We start from the raw sequence: 22,691 nt of genomic DNA, 5'->3' as shown, positions 1-22,691 counted from the left end.
CTTCACAGTCTAAATGCCACAGGAATCAGCAGCCTGACTGCTGCACTTAGCAAACACAAGCGCTGCAAGGCTCGTGCAGAGACCTGCACAGGCACTACTGCCCCCAGGATCCTGGGGTCAACAGACCGACATGGTCCCCCAGGACAGAGGCCCATGGGAATTCTCTACCTGGAGGACCACAAAGACCCCGAGAGCTGCAGGGAGCTGTACCAGTAGAGGACCCCACCCATGGACGTAGGTTGTGGGGAAGAGTCAGGCATTTATTTCTGGAGCAGAAGTGAGGTGGGGAGGGCAAGGGCCTGAGCAGTGGACACAGCTGTGCATGAAGTTGACGCAGAGGGTGGTGTAGTAAGTAGGGTAGTCGCGGAGGTGGCTGACATGTGCAGACGACACGAAGTCCACGGAGCGTACCAGGACCTGGTGTGCCAGGCGTGCCTCCACCATGCGCTCCACGTCCTGGGCCAGGACCACCTCGTCAGCCCTGGAGTAGAGGTAGAGCTCGGGCCAGCGAGAGGCTGCATCGAGCAGCCTGTCATAGAAGTGCGTGTGGAAGAGGGCGGTGAGTGGCGCAAGCAGGACGTGGAACAGGAAGGCCACCAGGGTGAAGGCCACCAGGAGCAGCAGGCGCAGCGCGGCAGGACGGTGCTCTAGGACGACTGCCAGCGCCCGCAGAGCCCCCAGCAGGTTGCTGTCACCGGGACCGCTGTCAAAGATGGTGCCCACCACACGCAGGTGACAGAAGCGCTGGTGGGTCTGCAGGAGCTCCAGCACATATCGGTACAACATGACGCCAGCGTTGCTGAAGACGTGGAAGAGCAGGGGCTCCTTCTCAACCTCGTAATCAAAGAGCAGCTCAAGCAGCTTCTGGGCCAAGACACGAAGTGAAGGGATGCCCAGGGTCTCGGAGAAGAAGACCATGTGCCAGGGGGCTGTGTATCGGATGACGATGCAGCCCTGAGGAGAGGAGAGAGGCCCAGTTGGTCCTCGGGGATGGGGTAGGGAGGAGAGGTGGGGACCAGCTAAGGTCAGAGGGGTCCAGCAGCTCTCACTTCCACAGCCCATACGCTTGGAAGTCCTCCAGGCCCTGCTGCAGCCTAGGTGCACGCTCACCTCTCCTAGACACAGGTGCCTCCCAGAGGGGAAGGGCCACTCCAGGCCCATTTGTCGAATAATTGCTTCATGCTGCCCTTGAGGCCTAGAGCCCAGAGCTTGCTTTGGAGACCTCTGGGCTGACCAGAAGGAAGCCTTCTCACTCTGGTCTGCTGTCTCCCTCCCACCCACGACCTTGTACCCTCATCTGATCAACTCTGGCACACAAGGCCTCACTGCCTGGTGACACCCTGCTGCAGCCACTCTGCTCTGCACGGTCCCTGCCTCCCAGGGACAAGCAGGTTCCCCCAGGAGACCCAGCACCCAAGACACAGCCTGCAGGCCCAGCCTTGACCACTAGAGGCCACTCGTGAGCTAGGCCCACATGGCCTCAGTCTCTGGCCACTGCCACCTATCTCGCAGGGTCCTGTCTGGTTCTGAAGCCTGGGGTCACTCCTCGCTCTCCCTGAAATCCCAAGTACAGTAAACGCATTATTCCTCAAATTCTAAAATAGCTAAAACATCTCTGGGCCTCTGTATCCCTCAATGCCTGGGTCAAAGTACACCTCAAGGTCCTCACACAGATCCCCTTCTAGGCCAGTTAGAGAAGGTGACCAAAGCCACCCTGAGTCCTAACCCTCTGCCATTAATGCGTGCCAGACACACAGGGCTCTTTGTCAGGGGACTCTGAGTTAGGCAGGCCCTGGGGTCAGACAGTTCTGGGCTCAGTTCCTGGGACCAGCATCTATAAACAGTAGAGCTGAAGAGCAATTTAACTCATCTTTCTGAGTCTGTGTTCCCTTCTGTAAGCTGGGACAACATCCATCTCATGGGATTACAGTATAATTAAATGAAGAAAAAAAAAAGTATCTCCAGTGCCCCCAAACAGCACTTGGCACAGAGTTCCAGCTAAGAAGAGCAGTCATTAGTGGTGGCAGGAGTAATAACAAGGAGAAAATTTTATGGGCGCAGTACCTGAATGACCCAGAGCCAAAAAAAGACAGTCAGCTGAGGTTACCCTGCCACAGCCCCCTGACCTCCTCCCCTCTGGCTGGCTGCAATCACGTGAACGGACCTTACCACCCTTCCCAAGACTGCAGCGAGGGGTCACAGGTGCCACCTGGCCCCACAGCTCTGGAAAACTTCACCAAGCGCTCTGCTCCAACTCCCCAGGGGGTGTGAAATGTCTTTCCACCCACCTTCAACCTACACACACCGCCAATGAATACAAACACACTCCACACCACCACCACCACCACACACACGCGACTCCTGGGACTAAACACAGCCTCTCTATCTCACACGCCTTAGCTGCAGATGCCCAAATAATGAAGTATTAGGAGTTTGGGGTTGGAAAAATTTCTTCTCTACCCCCATTTCATCCTTCTGACCAGAAGGTAAAAGCACCCCTTCCTTTCCCAGGTGACCCCCACAAGCAGCCCTGCCCCCTCAACCCCTCTGCCTTCCCTGGGATCATTTTTTCTCTCCACTCAATCACTTCCTCCCCATGCCTTCCACCCCAAGAATGTCCTTCCTGTCTCCCTCGTCACCAGCCCATTTCCCTAAGACTCTCTTCCTCTGGATTCAATCATGCTCCCCTGAGTTTATTTCTCTTCCTGTGGCCTCTCCTCCTTCCCACAGTGGATCCTCTTCATTTCCTACTCCTCAGATCCTGGCCTCTTCTCCTTGCTCTCTACACACTCCCTGGGGGAATATCATCCAGCCCAGAGCCTAAGGCGTCACTTCTAGTGCTCCCTGTGTCAAAGGACACACCCACCTCTACCAGGGATCGGCTGCAGGGAAGCCTGGCACTACCCCGGACCCCACCTATGCCCGTGCCCACTCCCAGTCTCTCATCCACCGATCACTCTGCCTCCTAACAAGCCCCTTGATTCATCAACTTCCCTCCACCGGCACCACCAGCCTCAAGGTTCCAGCCACTGTAACAATCTCACTTTGCAGCCTCCAGCCCTGGCCTCCCCAGTCCTTTCTCCACTGGGCAGGGAAGGACTCTGAGAAGCACAAGTCTAACATCACACCCCAGCCTAAATCCCCTGAGGACCCTCCCAGCCTCTTCTCTTCACACTTGCCCTTCCTTTTGTCCTCTGTTCTGGCCATACTCACCTATTTCTTGGCCTCCGCCTGCCTTCAAGGATCTTAGTCTAATGGAGAAGCCAGACAAAGAGCCTCGCCCAGGGAGTAGAATTCAGAAGCATCTGAAACTACTTAAGGAGTAAGGCGATGCCAGGGCACCAGCTTGCTGGCTGAGGGGAGGCCTCCAACTCCCGTCCTATTCCAGGGCCACCACACTCCTGGGCACAGCGCAGACCTGGGTCAGTGGAGGGAGGCTGAGGGGAGGGGGCCCTAGCTGGCCCTTCTCCCAGGTGATTGCCACTCCTCCTCAGTGCAGGGCTTCCAGCTCGGGGGGTGGGCTGGGGAGTGGTCTGTACTGCCTCCCTCCCTTGGGAGGCCTGGGTGAGGAGGGCAGGGCCAGGCCAGTGGCCAAAGCTGTGAAAGGGGTACTCAGGCATAAGAGGCCCTCCCAAGGCTCGCTCCAATCACCGTAACCTCTATATCCAACTCTCGTGAGGCCTGAGATGACGCAAGGAAACCTCAGGCCTGAATTCTTCTCCAGAAGACCCTTCTACCCTGGAAACATGAAGGTGCCATGCTCAACCCTAAGACAGAAACTCCTGGTGAGACAAGGAGGAGGCCCCAGGAGTCCACACTATGCCCAGCACACCCGGCCCAGGCTCCTGCTGCCCAAAGAGGCAGCACCAGCCCAGAAAGACTTGAGGTCTGGGCTGATGCCTCAGCCGGGAGCACAGTGGGGATGGTCTGCCACCGTGGGGCTTGGGGAGGAAGAAAGGGGGAGGGCAGGGGGCTGGAGGGGACAGACCAGGCCACGGAGTTGGCTGCAAAGACTGATAATCCTGCCCAAGTCCCCATGGCCCAGCATCTTCCTCACAGGCCAGTCCTGGTGCCATTCCCAGGCCTGTCTGGCCCCTGACTGGTGGTCAGCCTCCACGGCAGCCTGGAGATGAGGGCAGCCAAGGCTGAGAGGGCCCCTCCAGAGGGGGCCCAGAGCACTGGGAGTCCACACGCCTGCAGTACTCACCCTTTTGTGATAGATGGCGCTGTACTTGGCCAGGTTCTTGTCGGAGCAGCCTCCCCAGCCCAAGAGAATCACCAAAGGCAGTCGAGTCCCAGCCTCCTTCCCACCTTGGTCAGGGCTGTTCTCTGAAACACAAGCAGGGTAGGACTGTCAGCCGTGAAGTGTGGGTGTGGGATGGGGTGACTGGCCCATCCACAGCTGGTAGCAGGGAAGTGCCAGGGGCCAGGCCTAGGTAGGCATCCTTCCAGCCCCTGTGCCTCAGGTGCCCGGGAGGCTCCTTCCTCTGTCCTTCACTTCAACTGGCTTTCAGGCTTCTCAGATGGCACTGCAGGGTAACTGGGAAAAGCCACCTGAGGGCCCCTTTCTTTTCTTTCAGAGACACAGCCCAGGTGAGAAAGATGAAAAAAACACTTACTCCATGCAATTTCACCTTCTAATCCCGGGATCAGCATACCATAGATATTAATACAAGCCATGGGCTGAATTCTACCCATGATCTGTTTTCATATGACCTTTGAGCTAAAGATTAAAAGTGCTTTTTACATTCTAAAATAGTTTTAGAAAAAAAAACTCAAAAGATTTTGTGGTGTGAAAATCATGAAATGTAAACGTCCACAAATAAAGTTTTATTGGAACACAGCCCAGCTCATTCATTTACATAATGTCTATGGCTGCTTTCAAGCTGAAACAGCAGAGATGAGTAGCTGCAACAGAGACCACACAGTTCACAAAGTCTAAGGTCTAAGGTACAGCCCTTTACAGAAAAAAGTTGGCCAGCTCCTGTTCTAATTCCACAGACAGATGGAAGAAGGGGGTCAGAGAAACCGACAGGGCAGTGTAGGTGGGGAAGTGAGGCAGACTGACTCTGGGGGCCCCTACCAAACCAAACCCTGTCCTGACAGAGAGGAATAACAGTCAGTATTTCCTGAGATTTAACCCTCATAGCACACTACAGGGAGAAGGAAATGGCAACCCACTCCAGTGTTCTTGCCTGGAGAATCCCATGGATGGAGAAGCCTGGTAGGCTGCAGTCCATGGGGTCGCACAGAGTCGGACATGACTGAAGCGACTTGGCAGCAGGCAGCAGGCAGCACACTACAGGGAATATTATTACAGAAGAGGAAACTGAGGCACAGAGTGGTTAAGCTACTTGCCTAAGGAAACACAGGAAGTGCAGAGCTGGGAAGCCGGTCCCGACTCCCCATCCTAACTAACCCACTGGAGGTGTTCTGGGCCGCCAGCCCCGTCCACCACAAGTACATCTCGTGCCCTAATATGCCGAGGCACAAGCCAGCTGCCTCCTCCATGGCTGCTTCTGGAGGCCTCCCCGCAACCATATCAGTCAGGCCTCCTCTCATTTTTCCCACCAAGGAAGTACTCATACCCCTCGGGGTGACTTCTGTTCAGGGACTGTCTGTTGCCAGTTATCTGCCCTCCTGAAAGGGCCAGGGTTTACTCTTCCAAGGATCAAGCCACTTAGCTATGCTCAGCTGCCACCCAGAGATTTATGGATGCTGGTGGTGACCTGGCAACAGTAAATTTCAAGGCTAGTTAAGAGGATGGTAAACATAAATCACTAACCTTTGGACAAAAGGAAGACAACAATTTCCTGTGGAAATTAATGTGATTGAAAAGTTCAGTGTTTCTGCTCTCCGGCGGTGGCGACTCTGGCCTTTGGAGATTAACTGCCCAAGCCCATGGGGATCCAGGGCTGGGCTACAATTCAGCCTGGAGCAGGAGCTGCCAGTGCCTCAGTCCCATGCTGACCCCTGCCAGCCCTCCCAGGCTCCCCTGACACTGACCTCGGCCTCCAATAAGAGGGATGGTTCCACAGCTCTAAGTCAGGCCACTCAAAATACTGTCTCCAACTTTCTTGGCCTGGTCCTTGGCCAGGGCAGTGGTTCGCCTGCACTGGCCTTTCTCTGCAGAGGCCCAACCTTACTGGCGATAGCTACCTATAAGGCTCAGGCTGCAGCCACCTCACGGGTGGTGATCAACAGCTACCATTTGGATCCACCTTTGACCATCTGAGGTCCAGCCACTGGATTTCTGAGACCTGCCCCAGGGAGGCTCCCTAACTTCCATGCAACTGTCTGAGTATGGACTCTCCTCCCCCAGCACTTCCCTATGGTGCTCCCCTCCAGGTACCACCACCAAAATATCAGCAAAGGGTTAGGGGGTTCATCTCAAATAGAGAGAAGGCTGAAGGAGGTCACATCCCCTGGTGACTGCCCTGACCAGCAGGGGTGGTGCATTCCCAGACAGGGGAAGTTCAGAGACTTCCACTGGCTCTCTGACCTGCCCCTCCCACCATGGCTGGGCTCTACAACTCCACTTTGTTCCACCTCAGATTTTCCTGGCACCCTTGGATTCACCAACTCAGGTAGGAATGACTTCACCAGACACGCCTCTCACGAAGAAACTCAGAATACGGACACCCTGGATACTCTGCCTCTTCCCGGAGCCCAAGCTTTTCGTAAGGTTCCTAAAAGGAGGGAATTCGTGCCCCCACTCCAGCCAGGGCCTCAAGGCCGCCTCTCCTGAATCACAAGGTGCCCCTCCTACCCACGGGCATCTCCCGTTCCCCCAACACAGTCTCCTTCCAGGACCCCCTTCTCCATGCCCTTCCTAATTTGGAGCTTTGTCATGACCCCCTCCCACTGGAGCCACGCTACCCATTCAGATTCTAGACATGAAGTGCTATCATCCAGAAAAGTCCAAGGTGCTCTGAGACCACGGCTGAGAGAGTGATGGGGACATGTTTGCTGTGCTGGTCTTGAAGGACCATAGGAGCATTCCAGGTAGAAAGAGGGCATGAGCAGGGGCAGAAGGTGATGGAGATGTTACAGTCACTCTGGAGCACAGCAAACAGTCATGGGAGGCTAGAAGCCTGGATGAGGGAACAACAGTGGGCAGGAGAGCTGCTAAGAGTGGGAATGGGGGGCCTGATCCTGAAAGGCCCCCAGGCCATACTTACGAGTCAGGATTTTATCCGGAGCAGTGGAGAGTGAATAGATTCTGGAACTGGGGGAGTGGCAAGATCCAATCTATACTGATTAATGGCTTGCACAATTATTTGAATAACATCTGTCACCCCTCAGCCAGCAGGGTCCCTGAAGGCAGGAACCGGGTTTGTCACACTTAGTGCCACATTCCTGGCGCCCAGGACTGTAGCTGGCCCGTCCAGGCACTCAGCAGAAACGTGCTGAATGAATGAACACATGCCTGCAAAGTGAAGGATGGATCCAAGGAGAAAGAGCTGGCATTTCTCTTGTTACCCATTGCCCTTTCCAGAGTAATAAAAGTAATTGCTATGGCTATTGTTATTTATTGCCACATCCGGATCCTGTGATTCCTCCACCCTCTGTAAGAGCCCCTGCTCCTTTTATGTTCCTCCCATTGGTCACCACCCTCTCCCCTTCCCACTGCTGACATCTCCCAGCCTCTGACCACTGCCTCTCAGGCACTGAAGACTCAGGCACTGGCCCCCATCTCCCATTTCTAAACCAAGATGACCACAGCCCTGCACAGGCACTCAAACCCACCTCAGTCCTAAACCATCATAAACTTCTCTGAATTTCGCATCTCCTTCCACCCCTATCTTCCCCTTTTTCCCATCACCAAGAAAAACAATAACAGCAAAAAGAGAATTGTGTCAGACACTATTCTAAGCACTTAAAAATATATATATATATTTATTTCTTTGGCTGTACTGGGTCTTAGTTGCAATATGTGGGATCTAGTTCCCTGACCAGGGATCAAACCCTGGCCCCCTGCATTGGGAGCACAGAGTCTTAACCACTGGACCACCAAGGAAGTCCCTAAGTACTTTGTATATCAACTCATTTATCTTCACAACAATCCTATGAACAAGGTACTGTTCTTGTCCTCATTTTACTGATGAAAAACTAAGCCACAAAGATAATAAATAATTGGTCAAAGTTACACAACTAATAAGCAGTGGAGCTAGATTCCAAACCCAGGTGGTCATCACCATTATCCCGGCTGGCCCCCTGGGTTAAAAAAAAAAAGCCCCCAGTCTTAACCAAATCTCTTTCTACTTAGCTCCAAACCTGCACATTTGGTTTTCTCTGTACATCAACAGATCCAGCACTGACCTCTTCCACCTGCTCCTCCTCACGGACTGGCCACCAAAGTCAGAACCTCAACACATGTTGCCTCATTTGGTCCCTCCACCATCCTAGGAGTTAACTATTATTGCTATTCCCATTTTACAGATGAGAAAACTAAAACACAGAGAGAAGAAGTCTCTCTCCCCAAAAACAGAGAGCCAGGAAGTGGCAGAGCCAGCATGCCCCTCTGAACCACCACACTACATTGCCCCCTGCCTCCAGGACTGCCCACACGGTCCTCACTCCCCAGCCCAGATGCTGATAATCCATGTTCATGCTTTGCTAATGCCCCCTGCTGAGTCAGCTCACTGCTGACATCCAAGAAGTTCCCCTTGATGCCCTCTCCAACCCCTTCTCTCCACTCCCCTAAATCACTAGACAGCACCACCACCACCATGCCACTGTGCTTATCCACTGTGCTGATAGGTCCAATTAGGAATAAGTCAGAGATGACTGTAACATGCAAAACAATAGACAGTAAAGGCCTGAACCAGGGCAGTGGCAGACAAGTAGGAAGGGGAGGGAAACGATAGGAAGAAGAGAATCACAACAATTCTGGTATGTGTAGCAAAAGCCTCAAAAACATGCAATCTTTGACTTAGTGATTCCACTTCTATGAAAGAAAAATGCTTAATCTAAGACAGAAATATTCAGGAATATCTTAAGCAGATCATAGACATAAATATAAGAGCTAAAACTATAAGACTCTTAGCAGAAAATGTAAAAGTAAATCTTTGTGACCTTGGATTAAGGAATGGTTTCTTAGACATAACTAAAAGGAAAAGGAATACAAGAAAAAACAGACAAACCAGGACTCCACCAGCATTGAAAATTTTTGTACATCAACGGATACCATCAAAAAGCTGAGGAAACTGACAGAATGGGAAAAAATATTTGCAAATCATATATCTGATAAGGGTTTGTATCCAGGATATATAAGAACACTCACAATTCAACAATGAAAAGACAAATAACTCAACTTTAAAATAGGCAAAAGATTTGAAGAGACGTTTCTCCAAAGAAGATGCATAAATGGCCAGTAAGAACATGAAAAGATGTCCAACATCACAGTCATCAGGGAAATGAAAATTAAAACCACAGTGAGACAGTATATTGGATCCACTAGGATGGCCATAATCGAAAAGTCAGATAACACCAAGTGTTGAGGATAAGGAGAATTCAGAACCCTCATATACTGCTGGTGAGCATGCAAAAAGGTACATCCACTTTAGAAAGCAGTTTGGCAGCTCCTCAAAAACATTAGGCAAGGAGTTTCCACATGAACCAGTACTTCTACTCCTAGGTATAGGACCCAAGAGAACTGAAAACATATGTCCATACAAAAATGTGTACATGAGTGTTCATTGCAGCAATATTCATGACAGCCAAAAAGTAGATACAATCCACATACCTATCACCTGTAACAGGTGAATAAAATGTGGTATATCTTTTCAATGGAATACTACTTGGTGATAAAAAGGAATGAAGCACTGCTACAACATGGGTGAACCTTGAAAACATATGTTAAGTGAAAGAAACCAGACACAAAGACCATACATTATATGATTCCATTTATATGATTTATACGAAATGTCCAGAATAGGCAGATCCATAGGGCAGAAAGCAGATGAGTGGCTGCCAGGAGCTGGAGGAAGGGGGAAATGGGGAGAGACTACTAATGGTTCAGGGTTTCTTTTGCAGATGATGAAAATGTTCTGAAATTAAATAGTGCTGCTGGGTGTACAATCCTGTGAACATCCTAAAACCCAATGAATCACACATTTTAAAAGGGTGAATTTTACAGAATATGAATTATATCTCAATATTGTTATTATTTTAAAAATGAATAATAACACATTAAGCAAAAAAGCAAGTTGCAAAGAGTATGTACAACAGAATCCTATGTACATACATGCATGCACACCTACACATACTTATGCACAGAAAAAAAGCATCAGATATTGATAGCAATTATTCCTGGGATTAGAGGCAATTTCTTTTTCATGATTTTTTAAATTCAGTCTAAAAATCCATTGGTATCACTTTTGCAATGAGAGTTAAAAAAAAATTTTTTTTAAAGGTTGGGGGGTATCCAGCAGAGTCAATAGTGGTTAAGAAGTCAAAGAGATCATGGATGCCCAGAAGTTCCTTGGCAAGGCTCCTCAAGCCTGACACTTCTTAAGTGCCCCACATTTAATCTCAGGGGCTCTCTGTCCTCTGGACTTTTCTCAACAAATGACACTGACACCGATAATACCAGAATTACAGATACATACTATATTGTACAACAGTTCAAGTCATAAAACTGGAGCATAAATTAGATTGTGCATACCCCAGGGGCATGTGGGGAAGACAAAGGAAAAGGCTGACAAAGAAAAAGGATTTGTGGAACAATATGTGCTTTTCATCAGCAAGCGGGACTCAGAATACAAAGAGCTATGTTTTCTTCTTAAAATGCAAAGAATCAAAGGATCCTCAATTTCCTTTACTCCCAAGAAATACTTTCTAGAGTCTTAGAGTTCCTATATTTAATCCAAATTAGTTCATTTTAAATTTACTTTTTTTTTTAACCTTTTGGAATAATAGTACAGAAGAGTAGCATGGTATCTAGGAGTACCGACCGTATAAAGCCTATCTGGGTTCAAATCTCTGTCTCTGCCACTAATAACCATGAAACAGACCTTGAGCTAGTTCTCTAAGCTTTAATTTTCTTAACTGTGAAATGAGGATAACAGTACATAAGACTAAACAAGAAAATGACTACTGAGGGCTTAGCATTTTTACCCTAGCACAAAGAAAGAGTTCAATGAATTGAAGTTATTACTTCATGAGGAATGCATGCTCACTGTAGAAAAAGTAGAAAATGAATATCTTATACAACTGGAATCATACCGCTTTGTAATCTGCTTTCTTCCATTTAGCAATGTATTGTGCACATCTCTCCCTGTCGGTTTATATATTTCTACACCATTCTTTTTAGTGGCTGCAGAGCAGCTATAGATATTTTGTAATTTATGGTGACCAAGCTCCCATTACTGGACACAATGTTGTTTCTAATCTTTTGCTGTTATAAAAGTACTTTAATGGACATCTCTTCCTTCGTGCCTGTCCTTAACTGTTTCCAAGAAATGGAACTGTATTCAGGCAGCACTTCCTGATGGCAACTGAAATATGCATACACAGGCTTTGGAGTGAGGATCCTGGGTTGGAACCTGGGATGACTTGGGGCAAGACACTTTACCTCCCGTTGAGCTCCTGTTCCTCATCTGTAAGATGGGATAAGAGTACTCCAGATCTCACAAGGTGGTCATGCTGCTGCTAAGTCGCTTCAGTTGTGTCCGACTCTGTGCGACCCCAGAGACGGCAGCCCACCAGGCTCCCCCATCCCTGGGATTCTCCAGGCAAGAACACTGGAGTGGGTTGCCATTTCCTTCTCCATTGCGTGAAAGTGAAAAGTGAAAGTGAAGTCGCTCAGTCGTGTCCGACTCCTAGTGACCCCATGGACTGCAGCCTACCAGGATCCTCCATCCATGGGATTTTCTAGGCAAGAGTACTGGAGTGGCTTGCCATTGTCTTCTAGAGTAATAAAATCATATGAGGGGTTCTTGGTGAACCTGGCGTGTGAGCAGGGCATGGTCAACAGTGTAAGCCCAACAGAAACCACAGAGACCTCAGGCAAAGGGTCCTTGAGGTCTGGAGCTCAAATCCAGGGCCTAGCATGACACTTGGCATAAAGCAGACAAATTAGGAAGGGTTTCTATTAATGAATGAAAGAAAAGAGGTCATGATTCAAAAAATGAACAAAACTCCTCTGTTCAGAAAAAAAAAAAAGCAGCCCTGGGGTTCACACAGACAAGAAGAGAGTCTAGTTCAACTCGGCACCCGGGCCTATGAGGCCTCTTCAGTGTGAGAGCTCTTGAGGTTTTCTCTCACCCCTGCTCCTGAAAGCACACCCCGGCCTCCTGCCAAGGCTACACTCCTTTGGGCCCCGCTCAGTCCCCCAGTGCCCCAGCTCTGCGCCTTCTGCTGCTCCCTATCTACAGCTGCAGGTCCAGCTTGGGCCACTCTTCTCCAGGAAGCCACTGACCCCTGCAGCCCACCATGGTGGTCCAAACTATGGTCTACCCCATACTGTTTCCCTGGCGCTGGGAGAAACTTCCTGGGGGTCAAGACAAGCTCTTCATTTCTTCGACCCCAGCCAGCGCTCAGCCCAAGGGTAGACTGACAATGAAGCCTGGGCTCACGGCAGACCTATCGCTTGCCTTCTCTGTAACTCCCCGGAAGGCTAAGAGTGAGCCCCTTGTCCCAGCCCCATTAATTTTGTAAATCAATTATTTGTAAAAATGTTTACAGAACCTGAGAGCAACAGGATGCCTTTAAGAAGTGCCTGCGCAAGCCGCAGAGGGGCCCTAGGGGCACTGGGGCAGGACTTGGCTGACCAGTCTCTGGCTGGGAGGAGGGGCAGTGCAAGCCTGGCCTGGATGGCAGAGCACCTCGGGCGGGGCCGGAGTGCTGCCAAATGTCTCCCTTCAGCTCTTCGGGCACATCTTCCTTGCCAGGCTCTGGCAACAGTGAGCCAAACCCTCCGAACAACACGACAGGGATCCCTGCACTGGGGGTCCTGAGGACAGAACCTTCCCCAAGGAAATGAGAGAAGAATACCCAACTCTCATTAGGAGGGTGAGGGGACCACTGGTCAAAGAAGAGTGGGTGGGAAGAGGGGAATGCCAGGTCAAGGGATCAGCTTCGGCAAAGGACCAGGCAGATGATCCTTGTTAGGCCCAGTCAGCCACAAATAACTGCCTGGTGGGAATTCCAGCAGAAGGACCCTGAGTGATGAAGGGCCCCAGATCTGTAGCTGCCTTCCCGCCAAGTGCGTGCCAGCAGCAGCTGCTCGCCTCTCTATCGCTCACAGCAGCGCCAGGCTCTGTGGCTCTAAAGCTCAGTTATGGGGGAAACGCAATTCCAAAACCAAATATGACCGTCCTACACACTTCTGCACCTTTAAACAGTAAGTGCAAAAGAGAGACAATCTCCAGACCCCCAAAGACTGTCGCTCTGTGAAGCCACATCAGCCGGGAAGGGAGCTCTCCACAGACAGGAAGCAAAGAGATGTAGGGGGTCACAGTGCCGTCACTTCCTTCTGAGGGGTCCTATAGCCTCGAGTTTGGCTCTGAGGTATGCACTTGGAGAGGGAAAGGCATGATGAACTAAAGCCAGTGCAGAAGGCAATCATAAGGAGAGGGTTATTAGAACCACACCAGAGGAGGAACAGCTGAAGGCCCTGGGGGTGTTTCTCTTGGAGAAAAGAGATGAAGCAGTCATCTTGAAAAGAGAGGAAGACAGACTACCTTGCTCTGTGTTGTACCCACCATGACCTCCTAGCCCTGCAGTTACCACATCATTGTGAAACCACCTCCTTCTAAATCCTGTCCTCCCAGAAGCACAGGTCCTTGCAGGGAGTCTGTGTGTGAGTCACTTCTGAGGAGACCAGCAACTAGCCCACGGTCAGGACACAGCAAATGCTGACCTGAAAGCAGAAGTGACAGGAAGGCCTACTGTGGCTCAAGAAAGGGAAGCTTTCTAACAATCCAGCTGCCTCCAACAGGCCAGGATATGTGGGAGGAAGTATCCTGTCGGGGAAGGGTCTGGAGCTAACAGCAAGCTCTCATGACAGGAGAAGGATGCAGGACAAAATGGCCCCCTGAGATTTCTTCCAATTCTAGGACCCAGCCCCTTGAGGCAGGGGGAGAGCCACCAGGGGAAGAAATGTACTGAGAGCGCACGTGCCAGGCTGCACACACAGGAGCACACATACCTGCTCCAAGTCAGTCACTACTTCATTAACCCTCACAGTGCCGTGAGGTAGGCACTCTTATCACTTCCACTTTACAGTCAGGGAATCTGAGGCTCAGAGAGGTTCAACAACTTGCCAAAACCAATGAAGAGCAAGAGGTAGAACTGAAACACAAAGGCTGCCCACTGGGGCTGAGGAACAAACTTCTGCCCTCTTGGCCATACAGAAGGCAGCTCCAGGCCTTTGCAACTAAAGGTGCTCCAAGGGCAATAATCTTTTAAAAAATTATTTTAAATAGTTTTTTTAAATATTTTATCTATTTGGCTGTGCCAGGTCTTAGTTGCAGCAAGTGCCAGGTCTTTAGTTGTGGCATTCGGGATCTAGTTCCCTGACCAGGGACCGAACCCTGCCCCTGCATTGGGAGCCTGCAGTCTTAGCCACTGGACCACCAGGGAAGTCCCCAAGGGTAATAATATTAATTGACTTCATCTCCCGCTGATGCCAAGACTTTTCAAAAGCATTTTTACATCTATAAGCCCAAGAGCCCTTGGCCACAGATCTGGCTCTAGTGAAATACAACTGGTCTGGGGCTACCTGCTCTGTCAAAAGCCTAGGGGTTGCACTCCCCTTTTAGACCCCATCCAAGGAACACAAGCTGCTATGCAAGGGGTCTGGGAAGGCTCTCTTGAAGGAAGTAACATCTGAGAGAAGCGTTAAACGATGAACCAGACATGGGAGCGGGCAGAGTGGGGCAGCAGAGGAAAAGGCATTCCAGACAGAAGAAACAGCAGGAGTAGAGAGAAACAGGAAGGGTGTGCAGAATCACAAGCAGCTTGGGGAAGCCGAAACACAAAACTCAAAAGTGAACGGTGAAAGGACATAGTGAACAAAGAGGTAAGCAGGGGCTGCTAAATGATGAAGGACTTTGAATGCCATGCCAAGGAATCAGGACTTGATTTAGCCTGAGGGCAAAAAAGTCACTGTAGGGTTCTAGCTAGAATAGTGATAAGATCAAAGCTTTGCACTGGGAAGATGGCTGGGGTGGCAGAAGAGGTGAGGTGTGGCTGGTGGTGAGACTGGAGGTGTGAAGGTGATGTGGAGTAAGACAGGCAAGACCTGCAGCTTGAGCTGAGCTGTATGACAAGGCTCCTCTACCATAATTCACTCCCAATCCAGGCCAAACTTTCCATTCTCTGGAACCCCAATCCGACTCACAGGCTACTAATTCTGTGGCCCTGCCACACTCCTTTCTCGAATATGACTGTAGGGAGGAAAATAAAGCTAATCACGAAATTCACTCAGTGCCAAGCATTATGCTGGGTCCTTTACACAAACAATCTCAGTTGTGCAACCAACTACCGTCAGAGGGAGGTTACTGTTGGTACCCCCAGCTGTGCAGATGAGGAAACCGAAGTTAAGAGCTGGAAGCCTACCAACGGTCACGCAGCTACTGAAGGGAGGAGTGGGGATTTGAGCCGACTTCTAACTCACAGCAGAGACGGCTCTGCTAACTATACTGCCAAGGAGAGTGCAGAGGAGGGAAGGGTGAAGGTTCTGTGTCCTGGGCTTCTCCATGGACCCTGGGGAAAACAGTGGATGGAATATAACGAGTGGAACCCCCTAAGCACAACCTCCAAGAAAGGATAGCAGGGGAAACCCGACTCCAAACAAAGGTATCAGGATGTCCCCTGTCCTCGGCAGCCTTCAGTTACTGGGAAAGAAGCGAAAGCTTGGACCTGAGAACTAAAGAGACAGAAAAAAGGGCCCCAACCTGGTCGGGGGTGGGGGTGGGCGGGGGGCGTGTGGAGACTCCGAGGAGGGGCGGGGCTCGGACAGGGAAAGGGCCCTGGGGGCGAGGCTTACTAAGGGGCGGGGCTCTCTGGACCCGACAAAGTCTAAGGACCTGCCGGACCCTATGAGGAGATGGGCCGCGGGAGGGCGGTGCCGCAAGAGGGGCGGGGCCACAGCTGCGCTTGCAACCCACGGACTCCTTAGGTCACCTACCCACGACTGGACCCAACCCTCGTTCCATACCCTGACTCCGGCAGGGCTGATCCGGGATCTCGATGGTGTAGTCCAGCTGGGCTGAAGCCATGGTGAAGGAGCCGGCCCTCAGCTTGGGCCTCCGGCCGGAACTCCCGCTCGCGCGCCCGCACCTCACCCAAGCCTCCCCTGGGCACCACCCACCTCCCTCGACGCTACCCAATCCCTGAGCCGCGCTCTGTGACCTCTCTCCCTAGCAACCACCGAGTGTCTCCCGGAGCCTCTCGCCGCACCCTGCTTGCTAGGCCCTAGCAACCATGCCCCGTCCTGCTCTATCTCTGACCCTCGGCCATTGGCTAACTCGCTTGGTCTGGATTAGGTATTGGCCAGCTAAGGCGCCAGTCAGGAAGAGTCCCCACCCTCCCGTGTAGGTAAGGGGATCTGTGGGAGAGTTGCGTTTTCTGGGGATCAGGAGGGTTTCCTTTCTTAACCGCGTCTTTTCCTACCGGACGGACAACAGTGCCCTTTGACTTGCATCATCTAGCTACTTCCACCGACCTCTACCAACCGCAGCTCCGAGGGCTGGAGGTAGAAAACCATACAAAACGGCCACAGGGGTGCGTGCCAGCCCGTGGTCCACCCAGTTGGTTGAGGCTTATTTTGAATGGTGGGATGGGTAGGATGCAAAGGAGGTGCTGTCTTCTGGAGAAGACTTTAGAGAGTGCCCTGTTCGTGCGCGACATAAGAGGTTAGGGAGTAAAGTTTTCTTAAATTTATCCACGCACTTGAAAAATATTTACTTACCATCTGTTACATAAGCGGACTCTAGTTAGGATTGGTTTTGACCCTGACTTCCGTAAGTCTCCTGGAGAAGGGAAAGGCTACCCACTCCAATATTCTGGCCTGGAGTATTCCCTCTACAGTCCATGGGGTCGCAAAGAGTCGGACACGACTGAGCGACTTTCACTTCGCTTCACTTCCATAATTCTTAAAAGGAGAGGGAGAGAAACCGTGCATGAACCAGCTCTAATACTATGGGAGGGATAAATACTACAAGAAGAGTAGACCCTAAGGATTTACGAGCTCAGAATTAGAAGGGGAACTTATGGCAGTGCAGATGGCTTTTGAGCTAGGCTTTGAAAGATTTGTGGAGACATGAGTCCTTGCATGGCTCAAAGAGAAAAGTGAGGGGTTGGTGCCAGGAACTATGAGCATCTTCTGGCCAGAGGAGATACTAATGGGAGAGCAATCTTGGAGGAATAGGTAGGCCCAGACTCTGGAAGGTCTTTGATGCCATACTCAACCCTGAGCTTATGGGTAGATCTTACTGATGGAAAAATATTTCCAATGCATTTTATGCCACCGGGCACCAGAGCTTAGACTTTATCCTAAGGACAATGGGGAGGCTGCAGAGGTTTAAACAAAACAGTAACAGTCAGATTAATGTTTTAGAAAGATCAATGAAAAGAATGGATTCGAGACTGGGAGAAGGAGGGAGACCAGTTTAGGAAGTTGTTTCAGTCATGTGAAAGGATTATGGTGGCCTGAAGCATGGAGAGGTAACAGGATTGAAGAGAAGGATGGATTCCTTAGACTTATGAGTTTAAAAGAACTGGACTAGAACTGGACTTGGTGACTGGTTGGATGTGGGGTAAGTAGGAAACGTGAAGAATGTCTAATTTCCTGCCTTGGGCAAACAGAAAGGAGAGTTGTTAGGAAAGAGTCAGTTCTGGGCATGGTGAGTTTGAGGTGCCAGTGGGATATCCAAGTGGAAGTGTCCAGGAGGCAGCTGAGTATGCCTGACTGGAGTTTGCAAGATAAGTCTAAACTGGAAATTAAAATATTTAGTCTGTAGCGTCTTAAAGATGGCAGCCACACACTGGATTGATTTGTTTAGCTTGCCGGGAGAGACTGTATAGAGAAAGAAGAGAAGAAGGGACTTCCTTGATGGCCCAGTGGCTAAGACTCCATGCTCCCAGTGCAGGGGACCTGGGTTTGGTCCCTGGTCAGGGAACTAGATCCCACATACCACGATGAAGAGTTCTCATGCTGCAATTAAAGATCCCACATGCCACAACTGAGCATGTGAGAGTTTATTTCTTCGGGCAGCTGAAGAAATAAACATTTTTAAAAGAAGAAGAGGAGAGCGCCTAGGACAGAACCCTGAGAAGCACCTGTGTTTGAGGTTCTGGCAAAGGAGAATGAATCTGCAAAGGTAATTGAGGTGAAGTGTCTACAGTACCTCATTAATCAGTAGTAGAACATGCTTTTCCAGTAACCAAGGAGAAAAGTGTTAAAGGCTGATTACTAATCAAGATAAATAAAATCTAAAAAGATCCACTGAATTTAGAAACAAAGAAGCGGTTGTAAAGGCAGTTTCAGTGAAACTGCAGGAGCAGAGGTCAAATTATATTGAGCTGAAAAGTAAGTGGGAAGGTGAGGAAGTGAAGACTCTACTTTCAAGAAGTTTGGCTCTTTAGAAGAGAGAGAAGGTGATAGCTAGAAGGAGAGATGGGTTTTTATTCATACGGGAGAAATGCTGTCGGTATGGATCCAGCAAAGAGGAAGAAGATTAGAGGGCAGAGGAAATAACAGAGAGTGGTGCCCCCAGGTAAAGAATAAGCTTGGGGATCCAAAACATTGGTGGCAAAATTCACTTCGAGCGATATCTGCCTTGTGACAGAAAGGAAGCATGTAAGACTAGTACATTAGTAGATTTGGTAGCAGGAAGTTGAGAAAATTCATGTTTGATGGATTCTATTTTTTCTGTGTAGTAGGACCATGGTATTAGCCAGGGAGAGAGAGGTTGGAGATGGAGTGCAAGATTTGAGACGAGCAGAAGAAGACTGAAATAGCTGCGTGGAGAATGGAAGCAGGTTGACGGAGCTAGCCTACAGATTTCTGGGCAGTTATGAGCCCTGTTGAGGTTCAGTTCCGTTCGGTTCGGTTCGCTTCATTCGCTCAGTCATGTCCAACTCTTTGCAACCCCATGGACTGCAGCACGACTGGCCTCCCTGTCCATCACCAACTCCCAGAGTTTACTCAAACTCATGTCCATTATGTCGGTGATACCATCCAGCCATCTCATCCTCTGTCGTCCCCTTCTCCTGCCTTCAATCTTTCCCAGCATCAGGGTCTTTTCAAATGAGTCAGTTCTTTGCATCAGGTGGCCAAAGTATTGGAGTTTCAGCTTCAGCATCAGTCCTTCTGTTGAGGTTGGAGACCATTAATTTATTGCAGCTGCAGTCTGTGTGGTTGTGTGCTATATATTTTTCCCCCAACAATATTTGTCCATCTACTGGTGGGTGCAGAAAGATGAATTGAGTTGATCTCAGTTTGAATTTAAATCAGGTGGATAAAATGGAAGGACAAAGGACGAAGTTGAGGATTCTGGTAAAAGAGTGATTGAGGTGGTGGACCATAGACCCTAAACTGCATGCTGCTGCTAAGTCGCTTCAGTCGTGTCCGACTCTGTGCGACCCCACAGACGGCAGCCCACCAGGCTCCCCCGTCCCTGGGATTCTCCAGGCAAGAACACTGGAGTGGGTTGCCATTTCCTTCTCCAATGCATGAAAGTGAAAGTGAAAGTGAAGTCGCTCAGTCGTGCCCAACTCTTAGCAACCCCATGGTCTGCAGCCTACCAGGCTCCTCCGTCCATGGGATTTTCCAGGCAAGAGTACTGGAGTAGAGTGCCATTGCCTTCCCCGCCTAAACTGCATAGGAGAGTGTAAAAGTGTTATGGGCTGGAGGTCCCAATGAAGTCACAGAACCCAGATCTTTGAAACAGTTGAATGAGAGAATTATGATCTCAAAGTGGAGTAATGAAGTTTGAGTAGTTTCAGGTGATGACAAGGTCCAGGGTTTGGCCACAGTAGTGGGGTGCCAAAATGGAGTACAGGAGACAGCCAGGATGTTGATATGGCCATTGAAATCCCCCCAGGTGATGGCAAAACTTGAAGGAAGGAAAGGGAGGAGGATGCTTGTGAGCCAGGTACCAAGGTCCTTGATGAATATAGCAGGTTGTTCTGTAGTCTGTAGATGACAGCAGGAGGAAGGGCAAAGGTCAATACAGCTGAATGGCATGACGCTAAAGTAGCAAGTGTTTTCACAAAGAACAGGTAGAGTAGGAACTGAGGAGGGCTTTGGTAGGGAGACCCTAGCCCCTGTCCCAGCCCTGAGATTCCTGGGATGTAAGAGTGTCAGCGGCCTTCTCCAGAGTTAGCTGTGCAGAAATGGTGCCCTGAGGAAGACCCAGCTTTCGGGGTTGGCTGGAGGTGGGCAAAGCAAGTGTGGAGCCGCTAAGGGGCTAAGGTTGGGGGAGACTTTGCTGATCAGGAACAAAAGTTTTTGAGGGCAGAGTAAGAAGTTTGGAAGGGAAGGAAAGGCAAGAAATCAGGTCCAGGAGGATGAAACATAGAGCAGAACTTGGGCAGGAGACTCTGGTGGACCTAGATAATTTACATTTTGGGGGGAGAGCATGAGGGCAGGCCTGCAGAGTGGAGCCAGAGGCAGAATTGAGTCTGGGACGAGGAAAAGGGGGTCTGTGGGTAGAGAATGAGGGTAAGTCTGGGCAGCTGGTGAAGGCAGCTGAGGGTTGTGCAGGAAAGCCATAGGGAAAATGGTCTGTGGAGAGAGGATGGAGGGAATGGCAGCTGACTGTGGGGAAGAGATGGGGGCATATGGAGTCTGTGGGGAGCTGGTGGGTAGCAAAAGGGGTATGTGAAGAGGGTATGAGTAGGGAGCAGAAGGAAGAACGTCAATGAGGAGAAAGTGACAAATTGTAGTGCGTTTGGCCCTAAGGTAGAGGTGAAGGCCAGGACACCCTGGGCATGAGGTTTGGAAGGAGAATGTTTCTCTCTCTCCCTCTATGTCTGTCTTCTCCTTGCATCTCTCCCTCTCTCCAGGAGCTGAGAGTGAGGAGTATGACTGGGAGAGGCCTCTGTCCATTCTGCAGGTGGAACCAGCAGGAACAGGAGAGAGCAGCTGCCTTGTCTCCAAGGCCTTGTGAGGACAGGGAGCCAGGCTGGCAGCCCATGTGCTGGAGGCTTCTTGCTTTTTGAAATATGTCCTCTTTTGATTTAGGAGGACAAAAAAAGCCCTCTGAGAAATTTTATTTAGAGACAAGACCTAGTGACCTTCTGATTTTTAATACTTCTTCTCTCTTGTTGTTAAGGACCTTTGGCTTAGTACAAGAGCTGGGGGTTTTGAGGTTTCTATGATTTTCGTTTCCCGGCATGAAGAAGAACCATTTGGCTCCTATAGAAATGATTTATGGATAAGTCTAGATTTATTAATCACCTCTGAAGATGGAGAGGAAATTAAAAACAAAGAGACCACTCTGGGCTGAAGACAAAGTAGGTTTGTCGTCCTTGCAGAAGACCTTGCCAAGGTTAGAAGGCCACAGACAAACCAATTTGGATGGGGACTCCTAATCCAGATTTTAATTTCATGTGCTTTGATTTTTTCAGACCATTTTCTCTCCAAGGTAAAATAATGACCATTTTAATTGGCTGCCACTTACAGAGAGATTCCAATAAGCATGATGGCACACGTATATTTTTCTTTGGCATTCCGGGTATTCTCCGGTTCTTATGATCAAGCTGGTGAAACTGACTTTTACTGCATGCTGCATGCCATGATCAGTTGACTATAAATTAAATCCTCTTCTCCAAAAGCCATTTTCCATTAGTGCTAATTTGTTTGCTTCTCATTTCCACTGATCATTAGAGTCTCTGGTTGTGAACACCAAATTGGAAATGATTTCTTTGACATTTCAAAAAATTTTCTCCTCTTCTTGAATGCCATTTGGCTGCAGCTAAAGAACATTATGGTTTGCAGAGGAACAGTTCACTCCAATTACAATTTAACTGACCGTTCATGGCACTGAATCCCTGTCCTTAGTGTCCAAAGATGACACCGCTGCTGACATTGCTATTTCCTGTCGTAGCTGTAAAATGCCTCATAGACTTTGCACCGGCCTTCGTGGATGGGAATCTGCCACTCTGCACATGGCAGCTTTGAGAAGTTGGTAGTTTTATGGACCTACATATCATGGACATTCAGACATAACCATCTAAACGGGAGCTGGCTGATTTCTTCACTCATTCATCCAGCGAGCATTTATTAAACATCTACTTTGTGCCAGGCCAGGCCCTGGGGACACAGAGACAGGGAGGACCAATCCCTGCCCTTGAGGAACTCACACTCTAGTGGGAGCGATGGTGAAGTTTTATAGCATAGCAGGAGAGTGGCATATGTACAACCACACACCTGAGAACCCCCAGCTGTCTTGGGGAATTGTGTCAGGGCAGAAAGGAGCCTGGCTATTCCCTGATGGCAGAGCAGGGTTGAGATACAAGAGGCCCCTGGAAGGGCCTGGGGAGTTGAGAAGTCGGTGCTGGTTGCAATGTGGGAGTGACTGTTCATGAGGCTAGGCTGGGGTCAAGTTTTGAAAGACATTTTATGCCACATTGAGGGTAAACTTTATCCTGTAGGCCAGAGGGAGAAATCTGAAGATAAGCAGGGAGGAAGTATAGAAGTTTGAAGGAAAGTCTTTGTTTATGTTTTATGTTGG

General features: G+C 49.8%; 2 protein-coding genes across 2 annotated transcripts in view; one reads left to right on the top strand and one right to left on the bottom strand.

The window, feature by feature from the left end:
• Nucleotides 1-235: 235 nt before the first annotated feature.
• On the bottom strand, nucleotides 236-16,379 carry TMEM53 (transmembrane protein 53). Its single transcript, XM_055586089.1, has 3 exons — nucleotides 16,169-16,379; nucleotides 4,208-4,329; nucleotides 236-954 (listed from the first exon to the last, which is right to left on the bottom strand). The coding sequence occupies exons 1-3, from the start codon at nucleotides 16,227-16,229 to the stop codon at nucleotides 253-255; spliced, it is 885 nt and encodes a 294-aa protein (XP_055442064.1). The 5' UTR covers nucleotides 16,230-16,379; the 3' UTR covers nucleotides 236-252.
• A 1,263-nt stretch (nucleotides 16,380-17,642) lies between these two features.
• ARMH1 (armadillo like helical domain containing 1) overlaps nucleotides 17,643-22,691 on the top strand; it is a 60,719-nt gene continuing 55,670 nt past the window's right edge. Inside the window, exon 1 of the mRNA XM_055586979.1 lies at nucleotides 17,643-17,768. The gene's annotated coding sequence lies outside the window, so the exon portion shown is untranslated. The remainder of the gene's footprint in view (nucleotides 17,769-22,691) is intronic.

The sequence above is a fragment of the Bubalus kerabau genome, chromosome 6, assembly GCF_029407905.1.
Source record: "Bubalus kerabau isolate K-KA32 ecotype Philippines breed swamp buffalo chromosome 6, PCC_UOA_SB_1v2, whole genome shotgun sequence".
Taxonomy (NCBI): domain Eukaryota; kingdom Metazoa; phylum Chordata; class Mammalia; order Artiodactyla; family Bovidae; genus Bubalus; species Bubalus kerabau.
The sequence above is the reverse complement of the archived record's forward strand: the minus strand, read 5'-3'. Positions and strand labels throughout refer to the sequence as shown.

Excerpts from the sequence above, each read along its gene's own strand:
- TMEM53 (XM_055586089.1), bottom strand. The coding sequence starts at position 16,229 with ATGGCTTCAGCCCAGCTGGACTACACCATCGAGATCCCGGATCAGCCC. Across the intron at positions 4,330-16,168 it reads TCAGCCCTGCCGGAGTCAGG|AGAACAGCCCTGACCAAGGT; the intron begins GTATGGAACGAG and ends CTTGTGTTTCAG. Across the intron at positions 955-4,207 it reads GCGCCATCTATCACAAAAGG|GGCTGCATCGTCATCCGATA; the intron begins GTGAGTACTGCA and ends TCCTCTCCTCAG.